This window comes from Trachemys scripta, chromosome 1 (genome assembly GCF_013100865.1).
Source record: "Trachemys scripta elegans isolate TJP31775 chromosome 1, CAS_Tse_1.0, whole genome shotgun sequence".
Classification (NCBI taxonomy): domain Eukaryota; kingdom Metazoa; phylum Chordata; order Testudines; family Emydidae; genus Trachemys; species Trachemys scripta.
The window spans coordinates 185,316,143-185,330,131 of record NC_048298.1 but is presented as its reverse complement, the minus strand read 5'-3'; the positions used below and the strand labels follow the sequence as shown (position 1 = coordinate 185,330,131).

The window sequence follows — 13,989 nt, the reverse complement described above, 5'->3', positions numbered from 1 at the left end:
TTGGCCCTCCCCTCGTTTTCCACCCACGAGCTCGTTCTCCTGGTGTGGATTTCTTGTCCTACCTTCTTCTTGTATTGTAGCAAAGGTGGTGGGCGGGAGCTTACAAGAAAAAGGCGCTGTTTAGTACTGTAGCTTTGTAACTTTTACTGTACCACTTTTTGTAACTATCAAAGAGAAATGATCCCTTCTTCCATGTATCCACCCCTGGAACAAATCATGCCAGGGCAAAAGCCGTTGGTTGCTAATAAAAGGGGAAATATAATTCTCTTTATGAATATAGTATATTTCTTCTGGGACCAGCTGTCCTCTTTGGGATATTTATATATATTTACTATAATGACAATCTTACCTACAGCACATACATATTAAAAATCTCTTAACAATCATACATTTGTAGCTATTCCCAATGGGTCAGACCCTGTTTAGATACAGCGTATCTTCAGTGGCTATTGAAATCAATAGAGTTAACAGTGCTCAGCACCTACACCAGTATACATCTAGATCAGTGATTCTCAAGCAGAGGTATGTGTACCCATAGGGGTCTTCCAAAGGCTATATCAACTCATCTAGATAATTTGCCTAGTTTTACAAGCTACATAAAAAGCACTAACAAAGCTGGTACAAACTAAAATTTCATACAGACAATGACTTGTTTATACTGTTCTATATACTACATACAATATTCTATTTCAATTGATTTATTTTATAATTATATGGTAAAAATGAGAACATATGCAATGTTTCGGTAATAGTGGGCTGTGACACTTTTGTATTTTTATGCCTGATTTTGTAAGCAAGTAGTTAAGTGAGGTGAAATTTGGGGGTACGCAAGACAAATCAGACTCCTGAAAGGGGCACAGTAGTCTGGAAAGGTTGAGAACTACTGATCTAGATATTCCCCATCACTACAGTACCTAAGTGCCTTGCAAACTTTAGTTCATCTTCACAGCACCCCAGCGATCTAGAGAAATATTATCCCCACTTGACAGAGGAGGAACAGAAGTACTGTACAGGGACATTAAGGGCTGATTAGACGTAAGTAGTCCCATGACTTCATTCTTCTCAAGCCAGGTCTACACGACACATTTACTTTGGTACAACTACATCACTCTGGGTACATCTACACTACAGGGGGGAGTCGATTTAAGATACACAAATTCAGCTACGTGAATAGCGTAGCTGAATTCGATGTATCGCAGCCGACTTACCCCGCTGTGAGGATGGCGGCAAAATCGACTTCTGCGGCTTTCTGTCGGCGGCGCTTACTCCCACCTCCGCTGGTGGAGTAAGAGCGCCAATTTGGGGATCAATTGTCGCGTCCCGTTGGGACGCGATAAATCGATCCCCAAGAGGTCGATTTCTACCCGCCGATTCAGGCGGGTAGTGTAGACCTAGCCTCTGAGGTGTGAAACCTATGTCAGCTGGAGAGATTCTTACAGTAGGACAATAGAACCAATTGTATCAGGAAGTTGTGGAAGCTCCTTTGCTGGAGGTTTTCAAAAGGAGGCTGGATCTATCATAGAATCATAGAAGATTAGGGTTGGAAGGAACCTCAGGAGGTCATCTAGTCCAACCCCCTGCTCAAAGCAGGACCAACACCAACTAAATCATCCCTGCCAGGGCTTTGTCAGGCCGGGCCTTAAAAACCTCTAAGGAAGGAGATTCCACCACCTCCCTAGGTAACCCATTCCAGTGCTTCACCACCCTCCTAGTGAAATAGTGTTTCCTAATATCCAGCCTAGACCTCCCCCACTGCAACTTGAGACCATTGCTCCTTGTTCTGTTGTCTGCCATCACTGAGAACAGCCAAGCTCCATCCTCTTTGAAACCCCACTTCAGGTAGTTGAAGGCTGCTATCAAATCCCCCCTCACTCTTCTCTTCTGCAGACTAAACAAGGCAAGTTCCCTCAGCCTCTCCTTGGAAGTCATGTGCCCCAGCCCCCTGATCATTTTCGTTGCCCTCCGCTGGACTCTCCAATTTGTCCACATCCTTTCTGTAGTGGGGGGCCCAAAACTGGACGCAATACTCTAGATGTGGGGAGTGCCGAATAGAGGGGAATAATCACTTCCCTCGATCTGCCTGGAGTGCTCCTACTAATGCAGCCCAATATGCTGTTGGCCTTCTTGGCAACAAGGGCACACTGCTCACTCATATCCAGCTTCTCATCCACTGTAATCCCCAGGTTCTTTTCTGCAGAACTGCTGCTTAGCCAGTCGGTCCCCAGCCTGTAGCAATGCATGGGATTCTACTGTCCTAAGTTCGGGACTCTGCACTTGTCCTTGTTGAACCTCATCAGATTTCTTTTGGCCTGATCTGTCTTGGCTGGTTTCGACACAACAAATTCTGCATCTTGGCAGGGGGATAGACTACATGACTCTTGCGGTCCCTTCTCACCCTATGATTCTATGAAAGGGGGAAGGTTGGGAGTGATTCATGAAATCTCCATGCCTGGTGTCAGTACATAGGAGAGAGAAAGTCAGCTAAATGAAGATAAAACAGGAGATAATGAAACACCACTAGGCAACAGTATGGACAGCAAGGAGAAACAAAATACAAATATTGATTGGCATAGTAGGCAGGTAGGTGTTACACTTAGGGTATGTCTACACTGCATGCTTCTTTTGGCAGCGTGTAGAGTACATACTTGGGTAGCGGCCTCCCCCCCCACTCCTGCACAAGTATAAACAGGACTGTAGAGAGTAAGGCATGGCATAGGAGAGTAAAGTCATGCCTGAAGGGTGTGGATATGTACGTGAATACATGCCCTATATGGCTCTCTACTCACCCAAACCATGCCTTCCGTGGACACTGCTATTTGTAGTAGTGTAGTGTCCTGCTCCTGGAGCCTTTTCTCTCCTCAGGAAAAGACTCCAGCAGCAGGGAAAGGCTCTGGAAGGGGCAAGGCAGCAGGGAAAAGTTCCACCAGCTCCTCTGTTGCTGAAGCCTTTCCCTGATACAGGGAAAGACTGGCAGTGGGGAAAAGCTCTGGAAGGGGCGAGGCAGCAGGGAAAGGCTTAGCTTCCTTTGCCGTCTCCTCCCTTCTAAAGCCTTTCTTTGCCACAGTGAAAGGCTCCAGCAGCAGGGAGCTGCTGAAGCTTTTCTCCGCTGTCTCCTTCTTCCTGAGCCTTTCACTGACACACGTAGTTGCGCTCTGCAGTGTGGACAGGGTATGACTTTCAATGCGGCGTGTAACTACATGCACACTACACGTCACCTCCAGTGGTGTGTAGTGTAGATGTAGCCCCATTGAAAAGACTTCATCCAGTCTGGCTAAAAAACTGGGTGAGATGCAAGAAAAACAACTGAAATGCTTGTACATGGATGCAAAGGGTCTGGACAATAAAATGGAGGAACTGGAACTACTGGTGCCAGAGGTCAAACCAGATATAGGGATAACAAAAACGTTGTGGATTAGCTCTCATGACTGGAATCAGGGCCGGCTCCAGGGTTTTGGCTGCCCCAAGCAGCCCTCCCCCCACCCCAAAAAAGCCGCTCACTCCTGCTGGGAGTGAAGCACCTCCCGCCGAATTGCCACTGAATAGCTGGACCTGCCGCCCCTCTCCGGAGTGGCTGCCCCAAGCACCTGCTTGCCAAGCTGGTACCTGGAGCCGGCCCTGACTGGAATACAGGTATTGAAGGGTATGTGCTGTTTAAGAGAGATAGGAATAACAGTAAAGGTGGTGGGGTAGTGTAGTACATCAATGAAGCAGCAAACTGAAAAGAAATACAAAGTGATACTATGGGCAAGAGAGAATCTGTTTGAGTCAAAATAACTTTGCGGAAGGATTGTAAAAGAGGTTCTGTTGGGATAATGTTAGGGGTCTACTGTAGACCCCCAGGGTCAGTCTCTGATATGGATAGTGATCTCTTTAGTATTATTAGAAAAATAAATACTACCCGGAATTGTGTCATAATAGGAGACTAGCTTCCTAGATATCAATTGCAGAATAAATGTTACTAATACTGGTAGGCCCCCTTATTCCTGTATGTGATAGATGACAGTTTTCTTCCTCAAATTGTTACTGAACCAACAAGAAGTGATGCAATTTTAGACTTGGCTTTTGTTAGCAGTGCAGACATCCTAGAAGAGCTGGTCATAGGAAATAACCTTGAGTTGAGCCATCACCAGCTGATTCAGTTTAAATTAAATGGGAGGATTATCAAAACCAGGTCATCAACTGTCATTTTTTATTTCAAATGAGCAGATTTGGGGAAATTAAGGGAACTAGTTAAAGAAATGAGCTGGACTGCAGAGCTAAAGGACTTAAATGTGGAGGAGGCTTGGAATTTCTTCATATCAACAATACAAAATTATCTGAAATTTGCATCCCAAGAAAGGAGAAAAAACATGTAGAGAAAGGCTCCAGCCCCAGCTGAATGAATAACCACTTCAAAAAGATTATTAGGAGTAAGCAGAGAGCCTATAGGGACTGGAAAAAGGGGTTGATTAGCAAAGAAAGCTACATTATGGAGGTTAGAAAATGTAGAAATAAAGTGAGAATTGCTAAAAGTCGAGCGGAATTAGCTCTTGCCCAAGAAATTAAAATAAATAATGAGAGTTTTTTTAGTTATATAAAAAGAGAATAAGGAAAGATGAGGTTGGGCTGCTAGGCTGCATGGATGAGGAAGAGTTTAAAGATAATCTATGTATGGCCCCAAAAGTAAATGAATACTTTGTCTTGGTTTTCAGTAAGGATGATTATATGGACTGTGTGCATGAAGGCAGTATGGCTGATGGAAATGAGTGTCTAGAAATGGAAATTACCACATTTGAGGTGGAAGAAAATCTTAAAGAGCTTACTGGACTGAAATCAGGGGGATTGGATATATTCCATTCCAGAATACTGAAAGAACTGGCACACGAGATCGCTAGTTCAATAGCAATGATTTTTAATAAATCTATCTATTCAGGGGTAGTACCATATAACTGAAGAATAGCTTATGTCATACCTATACTTTAAAAAGGAAAAAAAAAGTGATCCAGGTAATTACAAACCTGTTAGTCTGACCTTAGTAGTATGCAAGGCTTTAGAACAAATTATAAAGGAAAAAATAATTAAATTCATGGAGGTAAATGGTAAAAGGGAGGTAATGTAACATGGATTTACCAAATTTAGATCACACTAAACTAACTTGATTTCCTCTGAGAAAATAACTGATTTTATAGATAAGGGAAGTGCAGTAGATCTAATATACTTGGACTTCAAGAAAGTGTTTGAGATGGTAGCATATAGGTAATTAGTTAAATTAGGGAAGATGGGGGATCAGTACAAGAACTGTAAGGTGAATAAAGAAATGGGCTAATGGGGAAAAGACAATGGGTTGTGCAGAAGCGTGAATTATCAGACTGAAGGGAAGTTACTTGTGGAGTTGCTCAAGGATGGGTCTTGGGACCAATCTTATTTGATATTTTTATTAATGACCTTGGTACAAAAAGCAGCAGAGGGCTAATGAAATGTGCTGATGATACAAAGTTGGGAGGCATTGTTAGTATAGAGGAGGATCGGACTTGCTGGGGCCTGGAAGGATTCCCACCTCCCCCCGCAATGTATTCTGTTTTGTTTTTAAAATCTCCTTCCTCTGAAGCATCAGGAGTGGCCCTGGCTGGAGATGGGACATTGGATGGGGAGGGTCCAGGCTCTGAGGTGTCACTGACCATTCTCTCTCTCAGGTGCTTGGCTGTCTGGTTCTTACTCATATGCTCAGGGTCTAACTGATCACCCAACATATATGGGGCCAGGAAGGAATTTCCCCCCAAGTCAAATTGGCAATGAACCCGGGGGATTTTTACTTTCTTCTGCAGCGTGTGGGTGCAGGTCACTTGCCAAGATTATCTAGCTATATCTCACTTAATCATTTCCCTGCCATTGCAGGGCCTTGGGCACTGGTGCACCTTGGTACCTCCTATTCTCTGCCCGTGGCACATAATAGTCTAGTCTCCTGTGGCAGGTTGTAATTCTTTGTTCTAATTTTGGTTGTTGGGTTTAGTGTGTGGGTGCCCTGTGGTGTTGATGGCCTGTGATATACAGGAGGTCGGATGAGATGATCTGGTGGTCCCTTCTGGCCTTAAACTCTATGACTGTAATTATTGGTATTTTATTATAAATGATGACAAAAATTCATTATGTAACTGTAGGCATGGAGATTAGTGTACAAATGGAATAATTGCATGAATTGAAATAGACAAACACAGGACAAATCACGAAGTTCATATTCAGCCCCTTCTTAATCAAAACTCTCAGGGAAATCAATGGGAGTTTTTACCTGAACAAGGGGCTAAGTAAAAGTTATGGATTTCAGGATTCGATCCATAATGAATAGACTGAAGGATCCAACACCATGAGTATGATGATTTTGCATTCATACTTTCATAATCAATGCTCATTTAAGCAAAAATACATTTGTCAGTTGGGAATGCCAGTCCTTTATCAGAGGTGGATCAGTGCATTCTTTCTGGTTTGTGCATCATCTTCAGTAATAAAAGTTTCTGCAGGCCAAATTCTGCCTTCAGTTACATCTGTATAGTCTCACTGTCCTCAGTTATGGACTGGATTGCACAGGAGTAGGGTAGTACAGGTGTAAGTAAAGACATACTTTGAAGACATAATTGAACAGATGGCCCTATCAATTGAGTTAATATAAGAATTGCCATACTGGGTCAGATCAATGGTCCTTCTAGCCCAGGATCCTGTCTTCCGAAGTGGCCAATGCTAGGTGCTTCATAGGGAATAAACAGACCAGGGCAATTATTAATCCATCCCCTCTTATCCAGTCCCTGTATTTGCCAGCCAGATGCTTTGGAACATCCAGAGCATGGGGTTGCATCCCTAACCATCTTGGCTAACAGCCATTAATGGACCCATCCTCCATGAGCTTATCTAATTCTTTTTTGAACCCAGTTATAGTTTTGGCCTTCACAACATCCCCTGGCAATGAGTTCCACAGGTTGCTGTGCGTTGTGTGAAGAAATACTTCCTTACATTTGTTTTAAACCTGCTGCCTATTAATTTCATTGGGTGATCCCTGGTTCTTGTGTTAACTAGGTGACCAGACAGCAAGTGTAAGAAATCGGGACAGGAGGTGGGGGGGTATTAGGTGCCTATATAAGAAAAAATCCCCCAAATCGGGACTGTCCCTATAAAATTGGGATATCTGGTCACCCTAGTATTAACTGAATAGGTAAATAACACTTCCTTATTCACTTTCTCCACGCCATTTGTGATTTTACAGACCTCTAGCCTACCTCTCCTTAGCTGTCTCTTTTCCAAACTGAACAGTCCGTCTTTTTAATCTCTCCTCATATGGAAGCTGTTCCATACCCTAAATCATTTTTGTTGCCCTTCTCTCTACTTTCTTCATTTCTAATACAGTAACTCCTCACTTAACGTAATCCCGGTTAACGTTGTTTCGTTGTTACATTGCTGATCAATTAGAGAACATGCTCGTTTATAACGTTGTTTGGCAGCCGCCTGCTTTGTCCACTGCGTGCAGGAAGAGCAGCCCATTGGAGCTGGCTGGTGGGGGCTTGGAACCAGGGTGGACTGGCAGCCCCCCTATCAGCTCCCCTAAGTTCCCTGTGTGGCAGCTGCCCACAGGCTATCAATTGCCAGGCAGTTCAGTTGTCCCTCCCCCCACTGCCATGTGCTGCTCCTGCCCTCTGCCTTGGAGCTGCTCCCAGGAGCTTTCTGCTTGCTGTGTGTGTGGGGGGGAGGGGATGGATGGGAGGGAATGAAGGGGGCTAATGTCAGGGTGTCCTCCCCCCACCTCCACAGAGCAGGGAGCAGGGGGAACATGACAGGTCTCAGGATGGAGGGAGCTTTCGGGCAGCAGCTGCTGTCTCAACTTGCTGATCTGCTTAGGGCTTGTCTACACTTACATTTTATAGTGCTCTAACTTGCTGGCTCAGGGGTATGAAAAATCACCCCTGTGAGCGCAGCAAGTCTGGAGGTGGATTACCAGGAGCACTGAGAGAGCTCTCTCCCAGCACTCGTGTGCGACCACACTCACAGTTCAAAGCGCTGCTGGGGGAGCATTCCCACAGCAGTGCTTTGAAGTTTCCAGTGTAGACATACCCTTAGAGTGGGGTCAATGTACCTAAAGGGGCAATGCGTGTCTCTCTCTCTCTCTCACAGGGTGTGTCTCTGTCTCTCTCTGCCATGCTGTCTCCCCTCCCTCCATTCCGGCTGCCTTGTAGAGTGTGAGGCTACATTAACAACATGTTAACCCTTGAGGGCTCAGCCGAGTACTAGTTCATCATTTAGCAGTAAGGCATTCCCTGGGAAATATCCCACCCTCTTCCACCCACTGACTTCACCACCTCAACCAAGCTTCACAATCATCATTGCTGTGTACAGTATTAAATTGTTTGTTTAAAACTTATACTGCGTGTGTGTATAACAAATATTTCCCTGGAACCTAACCCCCCCATTTATGTTAATTCTTATGGGGAAATTGGATTAGCACAACATCGTTTTGCTTAAAGTAGCATTTTTCAAGTATCAGAGGGGTAGTCGTGTTAGTCTGAATCTGTAAAAAGCAACAGAGGGTCCTGTGGCACCTTTGAGACTAACAGACGTACTGGGAGCATAAGCTTCCGTGGGTCAGAACCTCACTTCTTCAGATGTTAGTCTCAAAGGTGCCACAGGACCCTCTGTTGCTTTTAGCATTTTTCAGGAACACAACTACATACCCCTGCCCTCCCACCCCCCGCTCAGCCCCAGGCCCTGCCCCCACTCCACCCATTCCCCCAAGGCCCCACTCCCGCCCCACCTCTTCCCATCCCTGCTCCACACCTACCCCTCCTCTTCCTGCCCCCTCCCCTGAGCGCACCCTATCCCTGCTCTTCCCCCTTCCTCCCAGTGCCTCCTGCACGCCGGGTAACAGCTGTTTCCCAGCATGCAAGAGGTGATGGGAGGGAGGGGGAGGAGATGAGATGATCAGTGGGGCTGATGGACCCCCATGGGTCTGCAGACCCAAGTTTGAGAAACGCTGCTCTATCATATACATCACCTATTGCTAAAGCACGCATGTGGTTAAACATCTGCCAGCAATTCTATCCTGAAATATCCAAACCCAGTACCAGTTCAGTGTTCCTGCAGTTGCTTGGTATTGTTATGGACCAATTCTCTCTCTTGACCAAGCTATTCCTAGGCCTACCTTACTTATACTAACTTGCTTAAGCCAATGTTTTACAGGACACAGGCCTGTAGGTTCCTTGCATTACATAAAAGGCTCAGCTAGCTCTATGGGCTACAGTTTACTGTCTTTTAACCAGTTACTGATCCATCAGAGGACCTTCCCTCTCATCCCAAGACTGGCTGGCAATGGTTGCCAAGGGACCATAATCATAACTGGAGCACAGTGCACATGGCCATGGCACCTCCTTGTCTCCTATGCCAGAGCCAGATTGGAACAGAATGTCAGCTCTACATCAGCTAAAAGCTTCCCTATGCTGAGGAAATTCTCATCTGCTAAGAGCTGGTGGCTTTCCAGTGGCACAAAGGGGCCAGAATGAAACACAGAATCTGACTCAAACAGTTTATCTTCATTCTTAAACCTAGCCACAAGATTAGATGGAGCATATATGTACTATCACTAAATATTCCAGAGTAATAGTTACACGTTTTCAAAAACTTTATTTTAAAAAGGCATTTACAACACCTCAAAAATATAATGTGGTGGCTGATAATTTTACAAAAAATGTAAAAAATATATATACAAAGTAATAAGGTAATTAAAATAAAAAACCCCCACAGACATCCACTTCCATTACCGGTTAGGAATGACCAGTTGCATTAATTTAGCAGCTTGAACTGTGCTCAGAAAATATTGTGTGTTTCCTGGTTTCATTACATACATTCTGGCCATACAGTTTTTTGGATATGTCATTACAAAAAGGAATATTTCCATGCAGCACCATACATTGCATTAGAAGTTCACACTTTAACTTCTGATAGAGATTTTATATCTATGGTACCAGTCTAAATATGTCTACGCCCGGCTCATGAGGCAGCTCATGGTGTCCGACACCATCAGGTGGTCCAGACACATTTATACGGAACACATCACAGGACACTGTCAATACCACATTGAGTAACCGAGACCGCTGACCAGGAAAATAACCCACTTCCTTCCCTGATGGACCCAGGGACGCACTCCACCCATGTACTTATCCGCTACTGACTTTGACTCCTTATTCATTCCATGGGTGGCGTACCTGAGCCCACCTATCCAAAAAGGCCTTGCACCCCTTTTAAAGCCCTTGCACCCCAATCTGGGTCTATGCAGGTTATGTGATATATATGTATCTTTTCATCCTTGCAAACGATACCTGTAACCCCCCATAACCCAAGCCTGACCCCAGATGTACAGTATCTTGCCTCTTAACTCATGTATATTTCATTTTAAACATTCACTTTAATAAAATTTTTATTTCTTAATACCTTATACCAGTGGTCCCCAACCTTTCCGTGTGGCAGGCGACGGATGACTAGCCGCCGAGGAGCGTGGCTGCTGGACAAGCAGCTGTTGAAATGTCGCCAAGAAGCTTGTCTGGTGGCCAGTGGTGCACATAGATGTCGTGGCAGGCGCCATGGCACCGCATTGGGGACCACTGCCTTATACTATTTTGAACTGCTTTAATCATCAAGTGAAATCCTGGCTCCAATGAAACATATGGCAAAAGTCCCATTGACGAAGGCCATAGGTATAAGTCGACCTAACTTATGTCGGCATACAGCTGTCGCAATAATTACACTATGAACATCTACTAGTTGGCTGGTCTCTGTTTCACTATAGATTGAAGTAAATGCTGAATTTGTTTAAATATTATCAATATAGGAGATACAGTTCAGGAACAATGTCAGTTTTCATTCTTTTCCCAGGGTTTTCACTTGATCAGCTTTCTCTGCATAATCAGCTTCTGTGTACGATTAATTCATTTACAGGAATGCAGCATTACTCTATTGTTTGCAATGGTGAAAACATATTGCAAAGTAACCCCCCATACAGAGCAGGCCTTCCAGAGACTGCTTGTGGAGATTACTTTGTGGTGAGACCACCCATATAGTAACATCATTACTTCTGTTTCTCATGGTGAATTTTTGGTAAAGGTTTACTACTTATTAACACTTAATGCAGATTTGTCTGTGGACCATAACATGTGAGAATTCACCAAGTTTAATAACTAGCATATACTGTTGCTACATATATTTACCTTCAGATCTGTACTTTGCTTTTATGTGTGTGAAATACAGCTAGTATTGTACACTAAAAGCTTGTCTGCACAACGGGTTTAGTTTGTTCTCAGCTGATACGTACCAGTTGGTGCCCAATACATAACTTGCTCTAACAGCATGCATATGGGACAGTTGTGCCTTCTTTCAATTTGCATCATTTCGTACACATGGTGGAGGCTTTGTGCGTACTAAGCGTGTGGCATTTTGGGTGAGTATCTGATAGTCCTTTGCTTTGCTGTTGAGCTGTGTGCATTCTAGGATTTCTCTCGCTGCACACTGTGAAATGCATTGCAGAAACCAGTGGAATTCTGGGACTTGAGGTAAAATTCAGAATTCCATGATTTTGCTCCGTCTACCCTGATTCGATTCCTCTCTATCAGGGAAGGCTAGCACCATTTTTGAACTGCTGTTGGCTAGCATGGGGGCAACAATGATCCACATCACAATTCTGGCAACTATGAGTATATGCAGAGGCTGTCTGGACTTTATTTGAGCTCAGAGTGCGGGGTGGCTTTGGCCTCCAATCAACAAGCAGTTGATGTGGCTACCCATCAGCAGTAGCAGAGGAACGAGCAGGACATCGAGCAACTGCTACTGAACTCTTCCTGGAGCAGCTTCACTTGGTGCTGTGCCATTTCTGGCTCAGGAAACCAGCACTGATTGGTGGGGCAGGATTGTTCTGAGGATCTGGGATGACCAGCGGTGGCAACAGAATTTCAGAAGAGTGAAGGCAATCTTTTCCGAGATCTGGGCTGAACTAGCTGCAGTGCCACCATACCAACATGTCATGTCCCATAACCCACTGAGAAATGCGTTTCCATCACCATCTGGAAGTTGGCCACCCCAACTGTTACTGGTCCATAGCCAACCAATTTGATGTGGGGCGATCGACTATTGGAGGCATTGTCACGCAGGTGTGTGCTGGCATGCAGAAGGTACTGTTGCACCAGGTTATAAATCTTGGTAATGCTCAGATTATTGATGGCTATGCATGTAAGGGTTTCCTGAATTGTACTGGGGCAATTGATGGGGCCCACATGCCTATCATTTGACCCCACAAAGCCGTGTGGGACAGATGTTGGAGGAGTGCTAAAGTAGCACGTAGCAACATTGTGCAGACATGAGCGATAGTCTGCACTAACTCAATTTTCACTGAACTTAGTACTTAGAACTTTGACGGAGGACTCCAGAATTTGCACCAAGTTAAGAGTTAGGGTTTGCCTCATGTGTACATAGGTATTTTCAATCTGTACTAACTTGAGTTAGACTGGACTAAACCCCTTGTGTAGATAAGCCCTAAGCTACCAAAACACTGTTCATTAATACATGAGTCCTGCATGCTTTTATAATGTACGGGCATATATTTAGAATGTAAAAAATGCAGACTTCATCAGAAGCTGAATTGTATGTTCAAACCAGAAAGCGATACTCTGAAACATGACCAATTGTTTATTCATGTTTTATAAAGTGGTTCTTGCTTTCACCAATTCATCTCCTTATGTATTCAGAATCTGATGCATCACTTTCATCCGAGACACTAGGTTTTTGCCATTCGTGTGAGATGTTATGACAAACTGGCTTCTTAACATCTACTATGTTAGTAAAAAATTTTGATTCAAGTGCATCAGAAGCACTAGAATCTTGCAAGTCAATTGCATCCTTTTGGTGGGAGATTAATGTTGCAGAATCATCCCAGGTCTTGTCAGGGTCTCCCAGCATCACAGTATTTAAATTTATGTTAAAGCAAGCACTGTTACTTAACTCAGAAGTTGAGGAACTGTTTACTTCAGATGAAGGATGAAAGAACACTCCACTTGTGATTTCATTTTCTCTAATGACAGATTGATGCTCTTCAGAATTTTCTGCGTCAGAATTCAGAAGTTCAGTTGCTTGACTGCTACTCTCTGCAGATGTACAGTCTATAGTCTGGTGCGCGAAGGTGTTTGATTTGGCATGGGAACTTGGAACTCTGCCCAAGATGACATGTCTGGTATATTCACCAGAATTTTCACTATCACTTTCGCTATCATCATCATAACAGTATTCCCACTCCTTTTTTTTCACCTCCTTATACATGACTTGTACAGAGCACACATTTTCAGGATCAGGTTCATGCACCGAGCAATGTAATTTATTTGTGGTTTCCTAAAAAAAACAAAACAAAACAAAAACACACACACAAAAATTATACACAGATAAGAGTATAAGAAAGTAATCTTGTTATTTACTTTAACAACTGCCTCACCACTTTGCACTTATACTAGTAAACAGGCAAAAGTGTTCAGAAGCCAATGGATCACCCCAATATAAATGTTTTGGCATTATCTTTCAAAGCTCTGAGAATCCAGAAGTCTTCCCCCTCCTGCACTCAAAAAAGAATGGCATCCTGCTCCAAAACAGAAACACAGAGAACTGGATAGACTCTGCAATTGCGTATTCGTTCCAAATAAGATCAGAAATGACCTTATGCTTTTCGCCAAAGAAAACCCCAGATGGAAGGCACTGTGCTTTCAAGATGTATTTTTTGTGGGATTTTCTCTGTTGAAGAGTGTCAAATATATTTTGTGGCAAGGTTTTGAAGAACAAGGAAAAGGGGAGGGAAAAGAAGTTTCCAGCTCTCTTTGCAGAGACAGATTTCCAGGACTGAAAGCTCATCTTTGAAAAGAAAATGGGTTCAGCGGGTAGTCCTGAAACTCATCAGTACACTGCTTAACTAACACTTTATATTTCCTTCTTGGAAGCTAAGGATCA

At 43.9% G+C, this 13,989-nt stretch overlaps 1 protein-coding gene across 3 annotated transcripts in view; it reads right to left on the bottom strand.

Moving 5' to 3' along the window:
- Positions 1-9,616: 9,616 nt before the first annotated feature.
- The window catches only part of IFNAR2 (interferon alpha and beta receptor subunit 2), a 35,329-nt gene continuing 30,956 nt past the window's right edge, over positions 9,617-13,989 (bottom strand). For all 3 annotated transcript variants that reach the window (XM_034751905.1, XM_034751911.1, XM_034751920.1), the window contains one exon: positions 9,617-13,383. In XM_034751905.1, coding sequence (XP_034607796.1) covers positions 12,727-13,383 — 657 coding nt within the window. In that variant the 3' untranslated portion in view covers positions 9,617-12,726. The remainder of the gene's footprint in view (positions 13,384-13,989) is intronic.